Source organism: Peromyscus maniculatus, chromosome 22 (assembly GCF_049852395.1).
Source record: "Peromyscus maniculatus bairdii isolate BWxNUB_F1_BW_parent chromosome 22, HU_Pman_BW_mat_3.1, whole genome shotgun sequence".
NCBI classification, from domain to species: Eukaryota; Metazoa; Chordata; class Mammalia; order Rodentia; family Cricetidae; genus Peromyscus; species Peromyscus maniculatus.
The window spans coordinates 57,500,073-57,524,982 of NC_134873.1; the positions used below are offsets into that span (position 1 = coordinate 57,500,073).

The following is a 24,910-nucleotide window of genomic DNA, read 5'->3' on the forward strand; positions in this document are numbered from 1 at the left end:
TAAAAAGTATTACATCTTTAAAGCAGATGTGTTTCCCACCCCCGTTTTCACTGGGAGACTTCCCTAAGAAACTTTTCTTGTACAATATAAACACCAAATGGAATAAACTCCAGTATCATTTTCAAGTCTAAGTAGGTAGGATACACAGTTCTCTGACTGGCAAACTATAGTAACGGATACGTGAGCTTTAAAATCAAACAGCACTCGGCAAAGAATAAAGTTCAGCTGATACTTCTGCTGGTTGGTGAACCTCCCAACAACCTCGGAAGACCCTCGTTGGGGAAACTGAGGCCCAAAGAGTTAGGTAGCTTGCCTAGGGTCACAAGAGCTCTGAAGTAAACAAAGAGTTCGTGTTCTGTCACAGCCATAGAAGGGAAAGGCCGTGCCTGAGTGTTAAGTGAGCTACTGCATCCTGGACGCTGCCTGATGTCCGGACAGGATGAGAGATTATGAGGACCCCACTCCTCTCTCTCTCTCCCTCCCTCTCCCCTTCCCTGTGTGTGTGTGTGTGTGTGTGTGTGTGTGTGTGTGTGTGTGTGTGTGTGTGTGTGGTCTCGCCTGCAGCGACATGGGCAGCTTGTAGACCCTCAGAGGCCACTGTGGTCCCATCCTCTCTGTATTAGTGCTGTGGAGTGAGCACTGGCTGGCTGATTGATGGGTGACTTCTCCAGGCCCTTTTACAGCTTCGGAATTCGATCAGAGGCAGATCTACAAGAGGCAGGTTGCAAGGAATGAAAGGCAACTTTTCTTTTAAAGTAAATTTAGGAAAAATCTTTTAAGCTCATGTTTTTGAGCCTAGGGCTATACTCAGATGAAAATGTTTATTTTTCCCTTCCTTGGGCTGATTCAGTGGCACAGGAGTTTAATCTGGCTTTTGAAGTTACCGTATTTTTTTTAGAAGTTACATTTATTTAAAGACAGATTAAACTGGGCACAATTAGATGCCATGAACAATGCGACAGGACCACGGGACACTTGTGAAGTGACTACAGGGACACACACACTTTATTGTTTTTGTTGTTTGTCTTAGGCTGGCCTCAAAGTCAGATGTAGTCTGGAATGAGTTTGCACCCCACTCTTCCCAGCGCCGCCGCCTCTTAGGGGTGGCATTGCGGGTGTGTGCCTGGCTCTGAAGCACTAACCCATCACCCTCCCCTCCCCCACACTGTCTAACTCCCACCTAAGCTCTCCGAGTAGACCCAAGACCCCTGGGTCCTGCGCAGGTTCCGGCACAGCCTAGGGTACCTTGCCATGACAATTCACTTCACCGAGAACAAATATTAGACTGAGATACCGGAGGCCGGGATGCCCATCTCTCTGCTGTAATCTGTTCTCGTAAGAGCTTTTCAGGACAGTGAGTGGGGATTTCAGTAGTGAAAAAAAAAAATTCGTTCCACTGAAACAAAAATGTGTTATATCAAAACTTCAAGCCTAACTTTTAAAAGTCAGGCTTTCGAAACTATACGACCTAATTTGAAGTCTATCTTTGCATTATCTAAAAATAAGCACCGGTTTAAAACAATGATAGGGGAATTATTGGAGCTTGTTCAGTCTGCTCAGGAGAAAGGTTTCTAGGAGGCTGAATCACATTGTGGTCAAATAATTCTGTTTCATATAAATATTGTTCTTATCTTTTGATTAGAGAACCTTTGTGACATTTGTGACTAAAAGCCATTTTTAAGAGTCGATCTGTGTGGGGACAAGAACTAATGCTCCAAGCATGGCTCTAGGTTCTTCCCACTTGACACACAGTTGATGTTCACGGCTGGGATTTTCACTATAGCGAGAAGCACGTGGTGTAGAAGACTACTCCTTTGCCATTGGATCATTCTGACTCTTTGCTTTGGTTTCCTCTAGGTCCCGATCAGCCTCATAGTCTGTCATACAAACTTGAACTTGGATCAGACCAGGAGATTCCCTCGGATTGGTATCCGTTTGCTACTGTCCAGTTTTCAATGCCTGAAACCTCTGCCTCGGGGACAGAGGTGCGGTCTCTAGGAGTAGAGAGCGACGTACAGCCTCAGAAACACACGTCTCAGCGGGCTTGCTACAACATCCAGGTACCCCAAGAGCCCTGGTTCAAGCGAGGGTTTCTAGATCCGGGGTGGGGCCTGGGCTGGCAGGAAATACTCAGTTTGCCCCTTAAGAATGAGTCAGTCAGTCAGTCAGTCAGTCAGTCAGTCTGCCTGTGTGTCTCTTTCCCTTTCTCTCTTCTCTCTCCAACGATATTTGACAAGGGAAAAGCTCAGTGGTCAGCCATGGTAACTTAGTGGCCACCATTGACATCTGTTGAGAAATCTGTATTCGTGGATCCACTGATTTCTTTCCCTACTAATACAGTTAGTGAGGGGCAGCTGGTTCACTGTGCCCTACCCTCTGCCCCAAAGCTGCCCCCACCCTCAGCAGCCAGGAACTGTACTACAGAAGAAATTGGGTCAGCCTGTTCCAGTGATGGGGAAATTCAGTCGCCCAAGGACCACTGAATGTCCCCTTTAGGACCGTTCCTATGACAGCTTCCCAGAGCACGGCAGATTGAAAATAAAAATTGTGACGAGAGCTATCATTCCAGAGAGCTTCAGCTTCGATTCTAGAAGGAAGGATTTGGGGGCTTGGTTCCCGCAAAACAAGAGCGCCTCACTACTGAGCTGCTGTGGATCCATGGACGGGCTGCGTCTGTGTCCACAGGGCGAGGCGGTTAGCTAATCATCAGGTGTAGACGGTACCAAGAGCCACTGTCCGCCTTGTCTCTAACACCGCCAGTGCTCTGTTTCCCCCTAACAGGTTGAAATAGAAAAGAAGTGGATCCAGATAGATGGAGAAGACCCAGATAAAGCCGGTGGCTGTGTGACTCAGTAGATGATGATGCCCCTCAGGTCCACCTACAGCTGGAGCAGGAAGTTCTGGTACAGTATGGTGGGACTGAGTTCTGAGTACTGGCCTTAGGCCAGAGATGCAGCAGTGAGTCTGGAGAAATGTCCGCTCCAAAGCAGGCCATTTGCATGTTACTCCTCTGATATATTTCTGCTCTGGGGATATGAGTGGGAACGTGTCCGTGACTTGTGCCGGTTACGTCTTGTTGAAAGGCAGAGGTGCTGTTAATTGATGTGAGACCTGCTGGCCAGTTTGCCTGAAGAATATTTGGGTTTGGATTTTCCCAGTGACTTTGTTTTGTAATCTGGGTTGTGTGATTCCCCATCTCTTCTTGCTTTCTGTGTTAGTGTGCTGGTTTGAATGAGACTGGCCCCCATAGGCTCATATATTTGAATGCTTAGTCACGGGGAGTGGAACTGTTTGAAAGGATTAGAAGGACTAGGAGGTGTGGCCTGATTGGAGTAGGTGTGGCCTTGTTGGAGGAAATGTTTCACTGTGGGGTGGGCTTTGAGGTTTCAAAAGCAATGCCAGGCCCAGTCTCCCTCTCTCTGCCTGTGGATCAGGATGTAGTTCTCAGCTACTGCTCTAGCACCATAAGTACCCTCAAGCTCCTAGGGTGCTCCTGCCAAGATGATAATGTACTAACCTTCTGAAAACATAAGCAAGCCAGTCAACAGCACTCCTCCATGGCCTCTGCATCAGCTCCTGCCTCCAGGTTCCTGCCCTGTTTGCGTTCCTGTCCTGACTTCCTTCCATGATGAACAGTGCTGTGGAAGTGTAAGCCAAACAGACCCCTTCCTCCCCAACTTGTTTATGTCATGGTGTTTCATTGCATCGATAGAAACCCTAGCTGGGACCGTTAGCATGTGGACCACCAAGAGAGGCAACTGAAGGAGACAGAACCCCAAGTACGTGACGTCTCCTCTCGCTCAGCCCTGAGATGCAGTTAGGTGAAGAAGGATGTGGAAGGCATGGTTGAAATGGAGATTTGGATGTACCTGTGATTTTTGAATTATCTATGCTCCTGTCCTGTGACAATATTGGGAAATCATCCTCCCCAGCATTTGCTACCTGTCTTTCCCTTGCTGTGGGGTCATTTTCAAAATGTCATGTGGGATTTATGATCCAAAGAAATTATTTTCATTAATATACATGATTTGGAATGAGTCCCTACGATACAGTGCCTTTTGGTCTGGGGCGGGGGAGGGGGGCAGCGGGGGGAAGGTGCGGGATTCCTTTCAAAATGAGATCAGAATCACTGGACATAAATTAAAATATTTATTTACATTAAAGATGAACTTTTAAAGTTCATGAATATGGTTTTCCAAACGTAGCAATGCTAGGACTGTGTTTGGCAACAGTGTTTCCTGTACTTAACGCAACTCTCTTGTTAGAGGGCTAAGCCCGGGACTCTCTTGTTAGAGGGCTAAGCCCCGGACTCTCCTGTTAGAGGGCTGAGCCCTGGACTCTCTTGTTAGAGGGCTGAGCCCTGGACTCTCTTGTTAGAGGGCTAAGCCCTGGACTCTCCCGTTAGAAGGCTGAGCCCGGGACTGATTCTGTGCGCTGGTGCTGCCACTCGTCGGGTTCATTCAAATTCATTGAGAGTGTTTTCTTGGACTGGAGAGATGGCCCAGCCGTTCCAGGCTAGGCTCACAACCAAAAGTATGAAAGTGTTTCCTTTAGAAGATGTGCAAAGTCAAAGACACTGTATAATTCTAGCTATTTTTCTACAAGGAAATGATAGTTCGACTTCCGAGTGGGAGGAACGACCTGATGGTCCTGTGTCTAGGGAGACGACAGTGGCGTTAGCAGCTAGAACTCTGCCTGGCGTTTCCTTTGGGACTTAACCATGACAAGTCAGAATGCTAAAATTGATAAAATCTATGGTCTGAAGATTTTTTCTTTTTGTCTGAATAAAACAGAGTCCTCCGTGCTGTGTTAACACGCACTCATCCACGCCGAGCCGTACCCGAGACTGGAGAATTTCTTCCCCACTCTCTAGGCTTGTTTTGAGTCAAACAGTGATGTGCAGCTGTTCTAAACCAGATTTCCTTGTTGGCCTACAGAATTTATTTCACGCATTTATCTTGTGTTACATTCATTTTCATCTATTCAGATAGATTAAAACAAACATTCACGATGGTTTGTATCAATCAGATTTTATTGTTCTTCTTTGACTGTGGAGGCACAGCAAACAACAGTCAATGTAGAGACGGATTACAGCGCTCTGTTTTAACTCCGTGGGATACGTCACTCACGTTTGCTCGAGGCTGGTGGCTGATGGTTGTGAGCGCGTGTCTTTATAGCAATCACACCCTCTTTCCCTATCTTCTGGAGCGGGCACACTTTCTCTTCCGTCTGCTTGGAACAAATATGGAGACCGGCGAGTAGTGACGCTGGAAAATAGTTAGCTGGGTTAATCCCATAAAGAACTCCCAGTGGATGCAAATGAACTTGATGCATATTCATATCACAAAAGAAATCCAACCAAGGGTCCAAGGCATCCCTCCTCCCGCCTCGAAGGTTGGCTAGTGTGTGTGGGCCACACTGCTGGGGTCTGTAAGTCACAAGCCACCCAGACCTCAAGACCACCTCAAGCTTCAGGAACAGAAGACTGCCACAAGCCCAAACTGAGTTTCTGGAGCAACGCTGATAGCATGAACAGCGGGGTGCAGCAGCATAATTGTTAATTTGCACATCTATCAAGGTCCTCAGCTACCCATTACTTAGTGTTAAATTAACATTAGGGATGAGAGGCTCTTTTTAAATACAGTTCTTCTGACCTTAGAAATGGCTGGAGGTCAAATGTGACTCCTGAGCTCTGTGTGAAAACTTACCAGGGCGTTTCGATGGTGTAAGAAGTAAAATCTCTTCCAGGAGGCCAGCAGTGATCTTCAAAAGCCCTTGCTTCTAAAGGAGGCTGGGAGGGAATTCGAGAAGAAACCCTTTTTTAAAAAAAACATTTTAATTTAGATAGCTTCTTTACGAGTGTGAGCATTTTGGAGTCTGCGGCCGATGTCAAGGACACCGTCGGGTTATAACTTTGTTCTTCTGCCTTCACTGGCCTGGTCCGTTCATCTAGCCGGCAGGGGCCACATTAACTGTGCTAGATCGTTACGTGATCAGTTGTGCAGGTCTGAGCGCAAGAACACTTCCTGTGTCGGTGGTTAATCAGTTACAAATGACGAATGCCGTGCCCTCCAGCTAGCCTTTAGGTCTGGTGTGTATGTCGGAGAACTGTAGTACCTTTCATTCAGGAGCTGTGTTTATGGTCAAGCCCCTTTCTTTACAAATTCACTTGGATGGTTTTCCTTAACAATGACTGTTATGTTTTACTCAAAATATGACTTTTGTGACCTGTCATTACAAATACAGAACAGATTGAACTTTGATAATCATGTAACAAAGTATTTTGTAGATTACTTATTGATTTTTATAAAATTAAAGATGTATTTCAAATGGTTCTTACTGTGCTGTGGACTTTTATCTTCTTCTGCAAGGCCTGGGGCTTTTTTTTTTTTTTTAAGGTATTAAAACAATTTCAATAACCTTAAACAATTGACTCTCTGTCAGATACATAACTTCATTATTTTGGAGTCCCTTGATGTGACATCTTGGCATAGCCTAGAAAAGGAATATCAACCAAGTCTTTTGGGTCACATTATAATAGCTGAGTCAAAAGGTGACTTATTTTGTTGTGTGTGTGTGTGTGTGTGTGTGTGTGTGTGTGTGTGTGCATGTTTGAGCATACCAGTGCATTGCCTGCAGGGGCCGGAGGGAGGCTGGATCCCCAGTGGCTGAAGTTTACAAGCAGTTATGAGCTACTGGACATGGATGCTTAGGAACTGAGCTCAGGTTCTCTGAAAGAACAGTATGGATTCTTAAATGCTGAGTCATTTCTCTAGTCCCAAGAATGATTTTTTTGTTTTAAAGATGACGTAATCAGGACACATAAAGATAGGAACTGAGCTGAATGCCTCCCTCCCAAGGACTAACTGTCATGGTACTAGGGGATATCCGGCAAGCTTCCAAAGGAGGGATGCAACCAGCACAGTTCTACCCAGCTAAGATGCCTAGGCACGAGATGAGCAACCAGCATGGCAGAGTAGCCCATGTAGTGCAGTAGGGACATGCATACCAACAGCTCTCTAATTGGACTTAATACCTGTTCAACAAGAGGGAAACTGTGCCTGGTACTGGAGTCCTAGCTAAATACTCAGTGCTGGTGAAGTCATGGATATTGGAAGAGAACCTATAACTGCTGCTTTACTGAACCAAAATAATCCCTAATGACAATCTAAGCATTTGTCTCTGTCTTACTCAGTGTTCTCTTGCTGTGAAGAGACACCATGACCACTGCAACTATTATAGAAGAAAGCATTTATTGGGGCTGGCTTACAGTTTCAGAGGTTTAGCCCATTATCAGCATGGTGGGCAGCATAGTGGTGCTAGAGAGGTAGCTGAGAATTCTCCATGAGGATTGGCAGGCAGCAGGAAGAGAGAGAGAGAGAGAGCCTCTAAGCCTGGCTTGAGCTTCTGAAACCTCAAAGCCCACCCCTGGTGGCACACTTCCTCCAATAAGGCCACACCCACCCCAATAAGGCCACACCTCCTAATCCTTTCAAATAGTGCCACTCACTGTGTATTCAAATATATGAGCCTATGGAGGCCATTCTTGTTCAAACCACAGCAGCTCAATGTAGTCCAAACCCCTCGTCAAGGAAACTTCTCGTTGCAATAGATGGAGACCACTATAAAAAAACATAACCAATCAAAATGCAGAGTTGTGGAGTCAAGTCCCAAGGGATAGATAAATCTACAAACATATCCTACACCTGAGGCTTAGGGAGCATTGCTAAAGAGGAGGCAGAAACATTGTAAGAGCCAAAACACGAGATTGCTGTGAAATTGTTTCCCAGTAACATTGAAGCTATACCCGTCAAGTCTCACCAACATGACGGCCCAAACACGACGAGCTAGACAAAGATGGCACCAACAGACATGCCAAGTAGACAGGGAAAGGCCCATGAGGCCTCAACCCGACCTAAAGAACTACAGGCAACTGAAGAAGACTGGTAATGGGAGGCATGGCTTCCCCAGAGAAGAACATACCAACTAGTTATCTGGTACCAAATGGTCAGCACTAAAAACATACATACAGGTAAGGGAGCATTATGCTGATGGGGCAGATTACATTTAGTGATGCATATTTATGTATACATTATACATGCAACAACAATGGGAAAAGAAGCAATGGATTTGAAAAAACAAGAAGGGATATACGGGATGGTTTGGAGGGAGGAAAACAAAGGGAGAAATGTGATTATAATATACTCTCAAAGAAAGTAAAGAAAAAACAGGGATGATAGAATCATGGCACATAAGGATCTGAAACCAGCATATGAACAAGATTTTATTCTATTTGACTCATTAACTACTGAGGGAACCTCTGAGATGTGTTATAAATAGCTTCAAGAAGCATCAAAGAACAGAGACACACATAGGAAATGAAAAAACTTCTGAAATGAAGTCACGAACATGCTAGATCAATGGTTCTCAACCTGAGGGTCATGACCTTTTTTGGGGGTGTCAAACAACCCTTTCACAGGGGCTGAATAGCAGATATCCTTTATATCTGCTATTTACATTATGATTCATAAGTGTCTTAGGGTTTCTATTGCTGCGACTAAACACCATGACCAAAAAGCAAGTTGGGGAGGAAGAAGTTTATTTCGGCTTACACTTTCACATTGCTGTTCATCACTGAAGGAAGTCAGGACAGGAACTCAAACAGGGCAGGTACCTGGAGGCAGGAGCTGATGCAGAGGCCATGGAGGAGTGCTGCTTACTGGCTTGCTCAACCTGTTTTCTTATAGAACCCAAGACCAGCAGCCCAGGGATGGCACCACTCACCATGGGCTGGGCCCTTCCCATTGATCACTAATTGAGAAAATGCCTTATAGCTGGATTTCATGGAGGCATTTCCTCAACTGAGGCTCCTTCCTCTCTGATGACTCTAGCTTGTGTCAAGTTCACACACGAAACCAGACATTACAATAACAGTATCAAAATTTCAGATATGAAGTAGCAATAAAAATAATTTTATGAGGGCTGAAGAGATGGCTCAGAAATTAAGAGCACTGGCTGTTCTTGCAGAGGTCCTGAGTTCAATTCCCAGCAACCACATGGTGGCTCGCTCACAACCATGTGTAATGAAATCTGATGCCCCCTTCTGGCCTGCAGGGATACATGCAGGCAGAACAGTGTATACATAATAAATAAATAAATCTTAAAAAAAAAAAAAAAGAAGTGGGTCTTCCTACTCTATATTAAAAAAAATAATTTAATGGTTAGGGGTGTCTTAGGGTTTCTATTGCTGTGAAAAGACATCATGACAATGGCAGCTCTTATAATGGAAAACATTTAATTGGGGCTGGCTTACAGTCAGAGGATCAGTCCACTGTCATCATGGTGAGAAATGGTGGCATGCTGGTGCTGGAGAAGGAGCTGGGAGTTCTACATCTTGTGCAGGCAGCAGGAAGTGGTCTGAAATACTGTCCAGCATTTTCGAATGTATGAGACCTCGAAGCCCACCTCCACAGTGACACACTTCCTTCAATAAGACTATTCCTATTTCAACAAATCCACACCTCCTCATAGTGCCACTCCTTGTGAGATTATGGGGGCCAATTGCATTCAAACAACCACCGGGGTGGGGTCACCACAACATGAGGAACTGTATTAGAGGGTCACAGCGTTAGGAAGGTTGAGGACCCCTGTGCTTGATGCTCTGAGCCACTGGACAATGATCAATAATTCCTCCAACCCTAACACAATTAACTCGCATTTCTGTGGACAAGGATCATGTTCATTAGTATCAGTTTTCTTCAACTTACAGACTTGATAAACAGTTCTAAGATAAGCTGTGCTGGGAAGAGGAAACCTTAATTGAGAAATGCCTGCATACGACTGGGCTGGAGGCAAATCTGGGGACTTTTTCTTGAATGACTCATGTGGGAGAGCCTAGACCATGGTGGGTGGTATCAAGTGATCTTGGGTCATATAAAAAAACCAAGAGAGCAAGCCAGTAAGCAGCACCCCTCCATGGCCTCTGCATTGGCTCCCGTCTCTAGGTTCCTGCCTTGACTTCCTGTCCTGACTTCCCTGGATGATGGACTGTGGCTGGGAAGGGTCGGGTAAATAAACGTGTTCCTCACGGCACTGGAAAAGTGTTGACGGCTTCAGTGAACCGGCTGGATAGGCCTCCAAAGTCCGTCACCATTATCCTTTTCTTTTCCTTTTTCTGGGACAGGGTTTCTCTGTGTTATAGCCCTGGCTGTCCTGGAACTTGCTCTGTAGACCAGGCTGGCCTTGAATTCACAGAGATCTACTTGCTTCTGCTTCCTGAGTGCTGGGATTAAAAGCATGCGCCACCACACCCAGCTAAACATTTTTTCTTTTTAAGAATTAAAAAATTACATTCTATCTATCTATCTATCTATCTATCTATCTATCTATCTATCTATCTATCTATCTATCTATCTTCTCTCTCCTCTCTTTCTTTCCTCCCTCCCTCCCTTTCCCTCTCCCTCACCCCCCTCCCCAGGTACCCCAGGGATTGAACTCAGGTTGTCAGGCTTCATGGCAAGTACCTTTACCTGTAGGAGCATCTTTCATCTCTACCATTTTTTTGACAATACGACAAATTTTGTCTACAGAATAGAATCATACAATGTTGTAATGTATAAATAATGTGTATTTAAAAACAAAACGAATTTTTTAAAGTTCAGAAAACCATTGTTACAAACTGCTACAGAGGTTGCTTGGGATAAGGTGGAGAGCTGAGTGGGGTCTGGGTAGGCCATGACAGACAAGGGGGCAATAACTCAGTGCTGATTTAAAGCCAACAGGAGGGGAAAGGCTCTCCATCCCCCATCTTATCAGAAAGCAGGTATTTGTTGAATTCAGTTTCTATTTACTTGTTAAGGCTGGTATCAGAAACAGCAAGTGAGGGACAGCGAGATGGCGCAGTGGAGAAAGGTGCTTGCCGCCAAGCCTGATTACCCGAGGGTGTGTGTGTGTGTGTGTGTGTGTGTGTGTGCGCGCGCGCACGCATGCGCGTGCGCGCTCAGGTGGGGAGGTTGAGAGAAGTCTCACTGGCTCTAGCTGTGCTGGATCTCACTCTGTAGCCCAGGCTGGCTTCAAACTCACAGAGATCTTCCTGCCTCTGCCTCCCGAGTGCTGGGATTAAAGACGTGCACCACCATGCCTTGTGGATTATCCAGTTTTATCCACAAGACCCACATGGGGAAAGAACCTACTCTCCTGAGCTGCCCTGGGACCACCATATGTGCAGTGTGGCACACTCCCCTATAAATAAGTAAGTGAGCAAGCAAAAACAAAACAAAACAACAACAACAACAAAAACCAAAAACCAAATAACAAAACCCCCCAAAACCTCCCCCAGACCCTGCACCAGCCCTTCGTAGGGACTGGCATTATTTTGGACACCCCTTGCAGGCAGAAGGCTTTGCTCAAATTGTTCTGAAGCAACCAAAGGGCTGGGCAGCATGAACTATCTATGTCTGTTCTCCATCAAACAGTTCCTCCGACCCCCATCAATCAGTTCTCCCCAGCTTATCTTCACCTAGTCTGTCCTGTCCCGTTTGTGTAGACGGACAGTCATATCTATGCTGTGGATATCACTCTGTATAAATAAAATGCTGATTGGCCAGTAGCCAGGCAAGAAGTATAGGTGGGACAAGCAGAGAGGAGAATGCTGGGAGGTGGAAGGCTAAGTCAGAGATGCTGCCAGCCGCCGTGATGGGAAGCAACATGTTAAGATACTGGTAAGCCACGAGCCACGTGGCAAGGTATAGATTTACAGAAGTGGGTTAATTGAAGATATAAGAACTAGATCACAAGAAGCCTGCCATGGCCATACAGTTTGTAAGCAGTATAAGTCTCTGTGTGTTTACTCGGTTGGGTCTAAGCGGCTGCAGGACTGGCAGGTGAGAGAGATTTGTCCTGACTGTGGGCCAGGCAGGACTGGAGAAAACTCCAGCTACATATTTATGTCATGTGTTCTACACCTTCCCCTTTTCCTGGGAGTAGCTATTTCATCCCAAGTCCCCTTGGGACTAACCTTAACCCGGGGAGCTGGTGTGGGGCCATGTGCATTTGGTGAGGTGTTGGCATTTACCAGCGTGGGTCATCCTGGGCGAGCATGTCATGAATTTAACCTGACTACCTGCATATTTCCCTGGGTTTTATGAAACAAGGATGTTTTTCTTGTTATAAGTAAATTAGTAAGTCCCTGCTATGGCTGGTGTTGAAATATGAATTCACCTATAATTTTTGGAATATTGGGGTGAAACCCAGGATCTGACACAAGTTGGTAAGCACTCTGCCTCAAATTAAATCACCCACAGCCCATAATTAATAAAAAAAAAAGGATGGCTGCTGGTTATGGAGCAAATAGCTGAGTTCCAAAATAAAACCTGTTAGTAATAGGGTGCCTTTAAAATCACTGCTGTCCGTGTTTTGAAGGATTAAAGCTGAAGTGAAGGAAATGAAAGTCGCCATTCCCCTGTGAGGTTCGCCACTTACCCTCCAGGTATCGGCACTGGCGTGGTCTTCCAGACCCCAGGAGGAAATGCCGCTTTTAAAGTAACGCGATTGTGTGTTGTCCCCAAGAAACTGTCTTTGTTCTAGCCATAACCACTAAGAAGTCCAAAAAATGCTATTTACAGTACACACTGGAAACAGCAGGTGGCGCTCTCGGGCAAGCCGTTGCCACCCAGAGTCGGGAGCTGCGTCTGAGCTTGGTGCTTGTATTTTGATTAATAAAAGATCTTGAGGGCACTTTATAAGCATTTCAAAGCATTGTGAGTCCGGTAGAGCATAATTAAAATTAATGCAGTAGACAGTCTCTTTAAAGTATTCCTAATGCCGTGTCTAAAAATGCTGTTGAATACAATTTACACATCCCAAAGATTTAAATACTACGCTTATCTCCAAACATTTCTAACTACTAAAGGGACAGAAAAAATAATGTCCTTTTTCTTCATTTTCAAACAAATGTTTTACAATCAGTTATATGCTAAATCTTCCTACTTAAAAACACGCGTGAAATAGTCCATCAATCCTTTTTCATGCGTCTCAGGGCCGGAGCAAGCAAATGCATGCTCGCCAAATACTCCGGGCTACCTTGACTCAGGGGCGAGCTTTTTTTCTCTTAGTCCTTAGTAAGCTTTCTCCCACACCCAGAGACCTTACTGGGTGGATATAATCATTCCTTGATAAAGCGTATCTGAAACGTTTTTCTTTCTAAAATTCTTCACATCATGAGTAAGCCTGTAAATGTAGCCGAGCCATCCCTAAAGGTGTTCTCCACACCGTGAGGCCGAGAAAGGCTGCCGTGTCAACTCGAGGGACCTCAAAACGCCGTCATTGCAATTAGACGTCTTGATGGTCATTCAAAGGCTTGTCGGATTTACCATCTTGTGCCTGCATTTTCTTAGCTACCGGGGACAGGCAATGACAGTGAACTTCTGCCAAGATATAAAGGGCATATAACACGGGAGGACTCAGGCAACCAGCGGATAGCAACTCGTGATGATTGCTATGCAGAAAAATGAAGCAGGCCCAGGCGACAGAGAGTGGCCCAAGGAGGTTGCCATGACATCTTAGAAGAGACGAGAGAAATGGAGCCACCCAGATCCTGCAGGATAGAGAGAGCCCAGCAGAGGGCGCTGCAGGAGCGCGGACGCCGGAACGGAGCGCTTCTCACAACAGGTGCAGCTCCCAGGGTGGCTGGGACAGCCCGGTGAGCTGGAGGAATGCGGAGCAGATCTGAGAGGTCGTGAGTGGGCTGGGATGGAGGTGAGCTAGGGCTTTCTGGGGAGTTGTCAGAACTTCAGGCGTTGTTTGATGTGCAGAGGTAACGAACTCTATGTTAAGACACTCTGTGAAGAGGCCGGATGATTGATGCCGGGACTATACATGTAGCAAGAGCAGTTACGAGGTTACTGAAATAACCCAAGATTTCTTATTTTTTTCCTGTGTAATTGATAAAGAATAGAGATTTATTTTTCATTGTTCCTCGTTTAGTCTGCTGGGGCTCCATCTTTAGGAACGGGATTAGTGTTCCTTTAAAGACACTTGAAGGGGATTTTTTTTTCCTCCTTCCTCTATGTAATTACATAGTAAGGAGGTACTGTTGGTGAGGAAAGCACCTATAACAGATAGTGCACATGTCTAACCACCTTTGGACATCCCTGCCTGCCTTTTCATCTCTTCAGCTTGCAGGATGGATTTCAGGACGTGAATTCCAGGAGGATACAGACATTCACCTCATAGCTGCGGGACTGAGGCGATGGTGATCAGGAGGCGATGGGAGAGGGAGGATGCTTAGATTCAGAACACATTTGAGCTTTAGAAAGAACCACATTTATTGATGGATCGGATGTGGACTCTGAGGGATAGAAGGAAAAGGAAGACGATGCCTATGTTTCTGGCCTGAGCAACTCTAGAGTGGAGCTGTCTTGCATGGAGAAGGTGATTGGGGGAGCATATTGCAAGAGTAGGTAGCCAGGCAGACAGTGGGATTGGGGGGACAGAAGCCGCTGCTGTGTGCATCCACCTCCTTTACGGTTAGGGACATCCTGACTCCGTAGGCTGAGAGTTGGATGGGAAGTAACCCAGGAAGCCACAGCTGTATCCTGGTAGTTATGTCTTCTGACTGTGAAGATCCCCCTTGTGACTCCGCATCCATGAAAGAACTCACTGGAAATGATGATCAACATTTCCAAGAAAACAAAACTGGAGCCAGTCAGTCAGCAGGGCTGCTTGACAAACTCACACCCTGGCTATGGATCCAGATCCACTGCTGGGAAGGGAGTGGAGGAGCACCTTGTGCATGCAGTCTGCAGGTGCTCCTCTGGACCAGGTACTCCTCCATCTATCTCCTCCGCTAGTGCCCTTCACTTCCTTCCCTTCTTCTCTGCTCAGAGACACAGCGCTGGACTCTCTCTCTCTCTCTCTCTCTCTCTCTCTCTCTCTCTCTCTCTCCATCATTAATTTGCCTTTCACCACTGAGCTACTGTTAATATGTATAAATTCACCAAGGATGGGAGTGTGGGCATTCAACCCTGACTCAGGCAATCGTGGGATGGATGGTCTCTTGATAATTGAAACGTGATAATAAACCAACTCAAAGTCAGTCCACAATCGATTATCACCACGTGCTTTTGATTCTAAGCAACACACACAATAAAATGTTCGCCACCCCCTCCTTGATCCCCTTATTGTCACCCACTCTAAATGGCTGCTGAACTTGCTAAGGAGTTTTAAGAACTCACATAAGGCTGAACAAGTGTATCTTCTTAGCACTTAGTAATTTTTGTGTTTACATGAAAATCCACATGTTCCCTAGCTAGACCCTAATACCCAAGGACTCAAGTACACATGTTCATTCAGGGAGTCTGGAATGGTCTGGAATGGCTCACACATTCTCCTTACTGTTTTCCTGATTCTCTTTGACACTACACATTCTTGGATTTAAACCATTGGACTAATGGTTCTTGGACTAATAAACAGCCATTGTAAACATGATGCAGTGGAACTTAGGGTACATCAATTCTGCCATTCTCTGTGACTTCATGGAGTGTTTATTTGTGGTTTATAAATTTGAAAGAGTAAAATGGATTGTGAATTGCAAGATATATTTTTGTTCGTTCAGTCTTATTTGGTTACTCTAAACATTACTGCATTATAATGATAGTATTTTTTTTTCACTTTCTGAGGCTCTAGGGATCCCTTGTCTCTGCCTTCTGTGTGCTGGGATTGCAGGTGTGAGCTGGGATTGCAGGTGTAAACTGGGATTACAGGTACGAGCTGGGATTGCAGTTGTGCTGAAATTGCAGGTATGAGCTGGGATTACATATATGTGCTGGGATTGCAGGTGTGAGCTGGGATTGCAGTTGTGAGCTGGGATTGCAGGTGTGCTGAAATTGCATGTGTGAACTGGGATTGCGGATGTGTGCTGGGATTGTAGGTGTGACCTGGGGTTGCAGGTGTGCTGGGATTGCAGGTGTGAACTGGGGTTGCAGATGTGTGCTGGGATTGCAGGTGGACTACTGCCCAGCTTTATTAATGGGTTCTGGGGGTCCAAACTCTAGTTTCCACACATACAGAACAAGAATTTGAATCACTGAGCCATCTCCCCAGGCCCAGTTATAGTATTTTTAAATTAGCTTTTGTTCTATTTTAGTAGCAAATTGTTTTTGCTATACAGCGTTGAAATGACTCTAAATACTTCCATGATCTGTTACAAGTGACGCTATGCTGTTCTGAGAACCTGCAAGTGTTATGTCACACGTTTTAGACCCTACGTATGAGCTGCTGAGCTCAACCCCTGGACTACAGATAAGTACGTGCCTAGGAGCTGAGAATCATCAGTGTTTTTCCTACAGGTGGAAGTTAGAAAGTGCAAAGGGAGATGGAGTCACACCTGGTCCACATCTGGTGTGGTCTCGGTAGACGCTGCAGCCAACCCTGCCTCCCTTGGCAGAGGTGCCACCCCAGACACCTCACACTCAATGCCACCTCTGCTGCTATCGCTGTGATAAACACCATGACCGAAAGCGGACGTGGAGAGAAATGGCTTTATTTTATCTTACAGTTCCATTACTGAGAGGAGTCAGCACAGGAACCGAAGGCAGAAACAACCTGGAGGCATGGACTGAGGCAGAGGCCATGGAGAAATGTCACTAACTGGCTTGCTCCCCAAGGCTTGCTCAACCTCCTTTCCTATAGACCCCAAAACGACCTTGCCCGGGGTTGGCCCCACCCACAATAGGCTGGGATGCCCAAAATCAACCATTAACCAAGAAAATATCCCACAGACTTGTCTGCTGGCCAGTCTGAGGGAAGGCATTTTCTCAACTGAGATTCTTTCTTCCAAGATAACATATGAAGTCAAGCTGGAACTGAGCTGAAAACTTCGTTGTCTAGCTTTTGTATCACTGGAAGGGCCAACAATGGAAGCGACTGGGAGAAACTCAGCAATGAGTCTTGCAGCTGTAATATTGACCTGCCGGGAAAGTTGTGCTCTCTGGTACAATAGGGGCGTGAACGTTATTGTGATAACCAACTGCTTTTGGATTTGAGGACTGTTCCACAGGAGGAAATTCATGTCTAGTACTGCAAACCTGGTCAAAAGCCCAGGACGTAAGAGGTCATAGGCCCTAGAGGGAATCCACTACTGTTATCTTACTAAAGGGAAATGTTGTCAAGCTGCCTTCTACATATTTATGTTCATGCAATAGTACTAATGCACTGCCCTCAGCTTTGGCCAGAGAAACTTGTCTCTCCAGTGGGCAGCAGTTAATGCAGGGACTCATAGCTGTTCAGTGGGCAGAGAATAAGTGAGAACTGAGTGCTCATCCTGCATGGGACATCTGTATCTACATCATCCCCCCAAAGAGGGAACACTGCAGAAAGGGTCGTGGAGAGGATCTAAGAGTGAGAGAGGGCACAGTGTTCTGCGACGCTGTATTCTGGACGTGGCCACCACGCTCACAAATTCACCGCAGCTGTGGAGCAAAAGATCAAACCAAAGGAATCAGTCAGCACCCCAGCAGGCAGCACCAACGGGATTCAGTGGCTAAAGGGGGGCAGGGGAAGGTCATGAAGGGGGTAAGAAGGTGTTTCAAGGCCAGCTGGAGGGGAGTGGAAGCAGGGAGCTGAGCGCAGCTGTAATCCAGATACATTGTTTACATGAATGCAATTGTCGACAAAAAAAAAAAAATCTATTTAAAAAAAAGAAAAACTATGAATTAAATATTGTACATCTTTATATCCTGCAAGAAATTATGTGTATTCTGGAGCCTGAAATCCATCAAACTACTTCATCATTATTTTGAATTTAATAACAAAACATAAAGTAAGGTTACTGTCTTACATGACATGACATGGACCCCGCTAAGCTCGATCAAGAAAAAAATGTAAAGACAAAATGGAAAAGTATTTGAAGCAGCGACTAAACGATTTTGAAATTGTAATGACTGAGAACATCATGCACAAGAGTCGATCAAAGTTCTGAAGAAATGCAAGCTGTCACACCCAAAGCCCCTAACCTGTGAGTGGTACATGGTGTGGATGGCGTGGGCGCCAACGACTCTTACAGTTTGACGTGAATGTCCCCAACAGATTCCTGTGTTAGACTACTTGGCATGCAGCTGGTGCTGCTGCTGGGGAGGCTGTGGAACCTTGAGGAGGAGGGGCCCAAGCTGGAGGAAGTGGGTCACTCTGGGCTGTGTCTTGAGTCGTAGGCTACGCTGCTTCTGGCTGGCTCTGCTTCGTTCCCTGCTGGGATGTGAGCCCTTGGCTGCCATGTGCTCCCCTTACTATGGAGCCGCCCATGCTGTGCCTTCCCTGCCATGATGGACTGTGTCCCCTCAAACTGCGAGCCATTGTACATCCTCTCTTCAGTTGCTTTCTGACAGGTATTGTCACATCAGCTCCGGAGCGAAAAGTATCCTGACTTGTCAGATTATACCTACAGCTGTGAAGGGAGGAATCCTGGATACCTACAGCTGTGAGGAGAAAAGTGTCCAGACTTGTCCGGAAGTCAGGCTGTACCTGAAGCTGGGGTGCAGGGGGGGATGGTCTCCCTGCAGGATGCGGCAATCCTGCTCCTCTCTAAGAGAGAGCCTTTACAGCTGAGCTCTCCTCTGCTCGCCAAGGGAGTTTCCCAGCAGAGGTATCTGTTTCTTTCTCAGCTCTGGTCCAAGATGTTACTTCTGCTTCACTCTGCTAAGAGGAAACCGCTGCAGGAATGTAGCAATCTGCTCCCCGCTCGTGAGAAAAGTTGTTACTTCTGCTCCAGTCTCAAGGGAGTTTCCCAGCGGAGGTGTCCTCTGCCTCTTCCGCTCTGCTTCCCTGAGGGAGCTTCCCAGCAGAGATTCTTCCCTGTGCCAGTGGAAAATCTTCACCCAAAACTCTTTCAAGAGATGTATTTGGGAAGGAGGAGTCCAGGAGAGTGGCTGCCTCTGTCAGGGTGGAAAAGGACAGCCCACAACTGAGCAGGCACAGGGCATTTATAGGGAGAAGATTTTTCAGCGAGGGAATTGGTCAGATTTTATCCCCTTGAGCTTGGACAAGCTCAGATTAGCTAAATTTCATGATCAGGGATTGGTTAGTTTTCTTGTTCAGGGATTGGTTGATTTCATGTTCAGTTGGTCAGGGGCAGATTTGGCTTTGGTTTCAGGGCCAAAGTGTGTTCCTTTGGTTCTGATTTCCGGGCCAAAGTGATTCTTTCATTGGCTCTGGGTTCAGGGCTAGGGTGGGTTTCTTTTACTGGCTCTGGTTCCAGGGCCAGGGTGGGTTTCTTTGGTTGGCCCTCTTACCCTATAGTAACTAATAAACTTACCAACTACACTGACCCAAACAAGGGCATTCTTATGACTTTGAAACTGATATTAACCATTCCCTCTAAGGAGGATAATTAATGGGCAATTTATCTCTGATTTGTGAATGTTCTAGATCCCAGTCTCTCTTTCAGTCTGTCTTTTCTGGGGGTGCTGTAGGCCTGGAATGGCTGGGAGGAGTTGGAGGTGGCGCCTCGCTGCGGCTCTTGTCTTTTCTTTGGCGCTTTATTTTGATATTTTCACACTGTTCAGAGTGAGTTCCACCCAGAGGTCCTGAAGTGCCGTGAAAAGGACAAGAAAAGAGCATCTCCAAGAGTGGCATTGTAAAATGCCAAGAGCCGGCCTCTCCACCGGATAATTCTGAGAGATTTTGAAACACTTGCCAAAAGCTTTGCTAAGTACTCATTCTGGAAAAGGACACACTCCGTATTAAACTAGAGCTGGGGCGGGACATGGCTTGGGGAGATCTGTCAACTAGACAGTGTTTGCAGCTGTCTTTTCATCTCTTTCCTTGGGTGGGCAGCCCAGCCCTGTAAGCCTGTATCTCCGTGAGGCTCTTGGGGGTCTTCCCCCCTTCCTTTCTACTTCATGTGATTGACAGCAGCCACTCAGATCCTGGTGTTCACCCTTCCCATGCTGTTTCTGTGGCTTTTCACATGGAGATGCTCATGTGTCCACAGCTCTCAAGCCGTCTTTTGGCTTCCAGTGTGGTCATCCTGCACCCTATATTGTAGTGGGTGGGGGCACACCCTGCACCCTGAGCTCCATGCTGTAGTGGGTGGGAACACACCCTGTACCCTAGCTCCATGCTGTAGTGGGTGGGGGCACACACCTGCACCTGAGCTCCATGCTGCAGTGGGTGGGAACACAGTGCACCCTGAGCTCCATGCTGTAGTGGGTGGGGGCACACCCTGCACCTGAGCTCCATGCTGTAGTGGGTGGGAACACACCCTGCACCTGAGCTCCATGCTGTAGTGGGTGGGAACACACCCTGCAGCTGAGCTCCATGCTGTAGTGGGTGGGAACACACACCTGCACCCTGAGCTCCAAGCTGTAGTGGGTGGGGGCACACCCTGCACCTGAGCTCCATGCTGTAGTGGGTGGGGGCACACCCTGCACCTGAGCTCCATGCTGTAGTGGGTGGGAACACACCCTGCACCTGAGCTCCATGCTGTAGTGGGTGGGGGCACACCCTGAACCCTAGCTCCATGCTGTAGTGGGTGGGGGCACAGAGCAGCCTCAGCTCTATCCGCAGATGGCTTTGTTCTCTGTTCTCTCTCCAAACTGAGCTGCCCTCCCACCCCAAACCTCAGGCTCTGGCTAATATAATAACATTAGCATCCTCCCTGGACCATTCTTCCTCGACCCTCCCTTTGTCTCTTCCATTCCAGTTTAGGGGTCCTGCCCTAGGAAATCCTGCTGGAGCTTCCTATTCCAGGTAGGCCTTGAAGATGATTTTAAAAACTAAGCACATTATGTTAAAATTATTTGCATATTTTTCTCTCACCTCATTCTGCCTGGGATTTAATTGGGGCTGGTTCTACCCACAGTGATTTTCTATTTTGTGGAAGACACTCACACACTGTAATAGGCTCCAGACTTTAGCACAACTGACACCATGATGGAATTACATTCAGGCCATAAAACTCAGCATGGGGACAGCACCACCTGCCAAAATGAAAACAAAGACCCAATCCATCAAAGTCCATAGTTCTGGGAATTTCTCTAAATGTACTAACCTTGCTTTTTGGCTTTTTCTGCTTCTGGTCAACTGTTCTTGTTAATTGAAGTCTGTCAATCTATGCTTTTTTTTTTTTTTTTTTTGTAGGTGTAACAGTCTTATTAAATAAGAAACACAGAGCCAAATGCAGAGTTAAAAGCCCAAGAGGTCAGAGCAGTAGCTAAGAGCTGAGACTTAAAACCGCCTTCTTACCTTCCTGCCGCTGCTGTCCTTCCCCTCAGCAAGAGAGCTACTTCCTGTGTATCTTTTTATTGACTTTCTGTTCTGCCTTCTCATTGGTTGTAAACCCAACCACATGACCTTCTCGTCACTACCTGTCTATACAGACCTCCAGGTCTTCTATGGTTGGTATTGAGATTAAAGGCGTGTGTCTCCATGCTGGCTGTATCCTTGAACACACAGAGATCTGCCTGTCATGTGATTGGGATTAAAGGCGTGCACCACCACCACCACCACCACCACCACGACCACCACCATCCAGCTCTTGCTCTGGCTTGCTATTAGCTCTGACCCCCAGGCAATTTTATTTATTAACATACAAATAAAATCACATTTCAGTACAAATAAAATATCACCATAATTTTTTTTGGGGGGTTGAGACAGGGTTTCTTTGGGTAGCTTTGGAGCCTTTCCTGGACTCACTCTATAGACCAGGCTGGCCTCAAACTCACAGAGATCCACCTGCCTCTGCCTCCCGAGTGTTGGGATTAAAGGCGTGCACCATCACTGCCTGGCCTGTGATATGGTTTTTGTGTTTAAAAGCTCACCCAGAGTGAGCTCAAGGCTACACTGGGATCCTGAACACCCAGTGTAGTTACTGACCAGCTGCTAATAAAGACTTTCTGTTGGCTTTAACTTGTGTCTGAGCAGTCTTCTCTGGTGGAGGCCCCACAACATTATAAGGGTGATAGGTAGGGGAAGATCAGTGGCAGCGGTGTGGGGCTGACTCCTTAGCCGGGCTGATGACCTACAAAAAATGTTGCAAGAAAGAATGACAGGATGCATTTAGACCAGCACATCATTTCTTTCAAGCATATCTATTATCTAGCTCTTAGTTCCCCCCATATTTAGGTTAGTGATTCCATATTGTAATATTCCATAATGTAAATTCCAACCAATGCTACTTAATGATTAATTTCCATATCTGAGGTCCTATGCTAGGAACTCAAGGGCCACATAAGGTTGAATAATACAAAGGATTTAAAACTGACCACACTTATCGTGACCGTGCAGTCTTAGAGGTAAACATGCACGTATAGCCAGGAAAAGATTAGTATGTTTGAAATCTGATTTAATCAGATTTGAAAGTTGACAGAGGTTGAGAGGAAGCAGCTGTAGGTTTTTAGCACCTGTTGTGTGCCATTGAATATGTTTTCTTATTTACTACAGGCCACCTAAAAAGTATTGCTTCTCATTCATGTTTCTTGTTAAAAGTGTCTTGGAAGTACCATGCATCGGTGACTTCTGAGGATTCCAGCCTTCCTTGGTCCTGAAACATTACTGGTGCTTAATTTCCTTCACATAAGGAAACTAATGTAGCCTCAAATGCAAAACATCTGGGGAAGGAATTACTAGTTCCCCTTAAGCCAACGAACGCAAGTGGACAGGCTGTTGGGGACAAATGGAGGATACAGATCAGTGTCCTTAACCTAAGGGACCATGGTGTGAGTGACTCCCAAAGCCAACAGAAAACATCAGCCAGTGAGGGTGGGGAGAATCAATGTCCGTCCTCCTGTGGCATCTGCAGAGAGGGGCGTGGTTATTGTCTAAAGGTTTCCTTTTTCCCTGTTGTTTTGTTTTTTAAGCCAGGGTCTCTCTATGTAGTTAGTTCACGCTGCCCTGGAACTTGCTATGTAGACCAGGCTGGCCTCAAACTCACAGAGATCTATTAGCCTCTCTGCATTCAGAGTGCTGGAATTAAAGGCATGAGCTGCCATACTTTTTTTATTTTATTTTATTTTATGCTTTGGATTTATTTTGAGACAATGCCTAGCTCTACCTGTCCTGGAACTCAGTGTGGTAGCCCAAACTGACTTCACACTTCGTGTAAGGAACATGTAAGACCTAGGGTGAACAACCCTGGTCAGGAGTGATAAGCAATAGAATGACGTAAATAAACCACAAATGGTGTAGTGATAAACTATGTGTGGAAGTAGGGATAAGACTAGAAACCTAGCCAGAAAGGGGTATAAAAGATGAAGCCTCGGACATGACCAACAGAGCTCGTCAGACCCTCGAGTGAGCCGACTCTCCTCCACCAGAGACATGAAATCCTGTCCTCAGGCCAGATGAGGTTGACCACAGGAAGGCTGACCCAAGATCCAGAGGAACAGACGTGACAAGTATGGACCTGTACACCCGGAGAGGTATTCCCACTTCCACTTGGAAGATGGGATAAATATTGCTTGTAATCTTATCGTGTGAATAAATGAGTGTTATACCAAGTCTGCATCAAGAGTGATTATTCCTCCCCCGTAACTGGGGTATGTGCTCACCACACTCCTAATGCTCCTCATGTAAGCCAGGCCCCTTTCCTGAAGACCTCTAATTGCCAGGTTCTATCCACAGAATACTCTAACTGCTTTAACTCTCCTGCCCCCACCCTAAAGAGCAAACAGTCCAATCTCTGGACATGAAATCCCACCAATCTCCACCCTGGAAAGCTCCACCCTGAAAAGTTCCACCCCTTTCCCAAGAAACTCTATATAAGCCCTCTATCCTGCTCAGTTTGCTGCTGTTTCTTGCTCTAGCAGAGGCAACCACCCTCCTCCTGGGTTTTCCCCTCCCAATAAACCTCTCATGTGAGGTTTGTTGTGTGGTGTGATTCTGTGGTGTCCCTTAGCTCCTGGCTGTCAGGATCCCTTTCCGTTAGAGCGGTAATACTTACACTCCTTGCCCCAGAATCCCCCGCTGGGATTACAGCTGTGTACAGCCACACCTTGTTAAAGTTTTCTGTCTTAACGCCTGTCTCAGGCCTCTGCACAAGAGGTTGGCCTTGTTTTCTCTTGTTTGTGCCATTTGGTAATTACCAGATCACCAACTTCCCCCACACTAACCAGCCCAGGATGTTTATGGCAAAACGATCAGGGAACTCATCCCTGGGGCTGTAAGGTCCCAAAGTGCAGTGTCTTTTTAATTTTTAGTGCTTCCATGTGTTTATTTTATATTTAATATCCAGCACATTTAGCTGTTCTTAGAGGAATGGGAAGAAGTAGGTCCACCATGTATGTCTCTGCCTCTATTGATACCTGAAGCACCTAAGGTAACAGAGGAAACTATTTAGGATGTTTTCACATCTCATGAAGCGAGACAGATTAAGCATGAGGAAAAGCACAGTTATGGTGAGGACAAAGCTGGGTGGCCGGAGGAGAGAACCTTCAACTGAGATTATCGGCTTTACCCGTCCTCTTTAAATACAGACTTATGTTAGAGAATTAATAGACAGTGAACATTATCTTTGCTAATATTTCATGTTCGTGTATAATTATCCATATTATGACAGAGAAATGAAAATGGAACATTTGTTAACTAGGAAATTACAGCATTCTTATCAAGACGTTGGTGAGAGTGTTGGATAAGAAATGATGGGGGAAAATTGAGTCTGAGCTCATCTTGAATGCTTTCTGTGAGTTACCAGTGAGCTTACAAATGTACACAAAGGCTACCTCTCTTGAATTTTAAAGAGCTGACAACTGTGTCCCACGGTGTGATAAGGTGGGACCCCAGCTGGCCATCACGTAGTGTCCTGTGGTCACTTTAACTGAAATCCTGTTGGGGTGTGGGAAGGGATTCATGGCAATGGAACAGTATCTGATGTTCAAATAATGTAAGTTGATTTTGAAGTTGTATTAGAAAATGGAAAATG

At 46.1% G+C, this 24,910-nt stretch overlaps 1 protein-coding gene across 3 annotated transcripts in view; it reads left to right on the top strand.

Annotated features, from left to right (window-relative positions):
• Positions 1-6,335, top strand: part of Ston1 (stonin 1) — a 45,778-nt gene extending 39,443 nt beyond the window's left edge. For all 3 annotated transcript variants that reach the window (XM_016004286.3, XM_076559242.1, XM_006985795.4), the window contains exons 3-4: positions 1,858-2,060; positions 2,782-6,335. In XM_016004286.3, coding sequence (XP_015859772.2) covers positions 1,858-2,060; positions 2,782-2,856 — 278 coding nt within the window. In that variant the 3' untranslated portion in view covers positions 2,857-6,335. The remainder of the gene's footprint in view (positions 1-1,857; positions 2,061-2,781) is intronic.
• Positions 6,336-24,910: the final 18,575 nt, after the last annotated feature.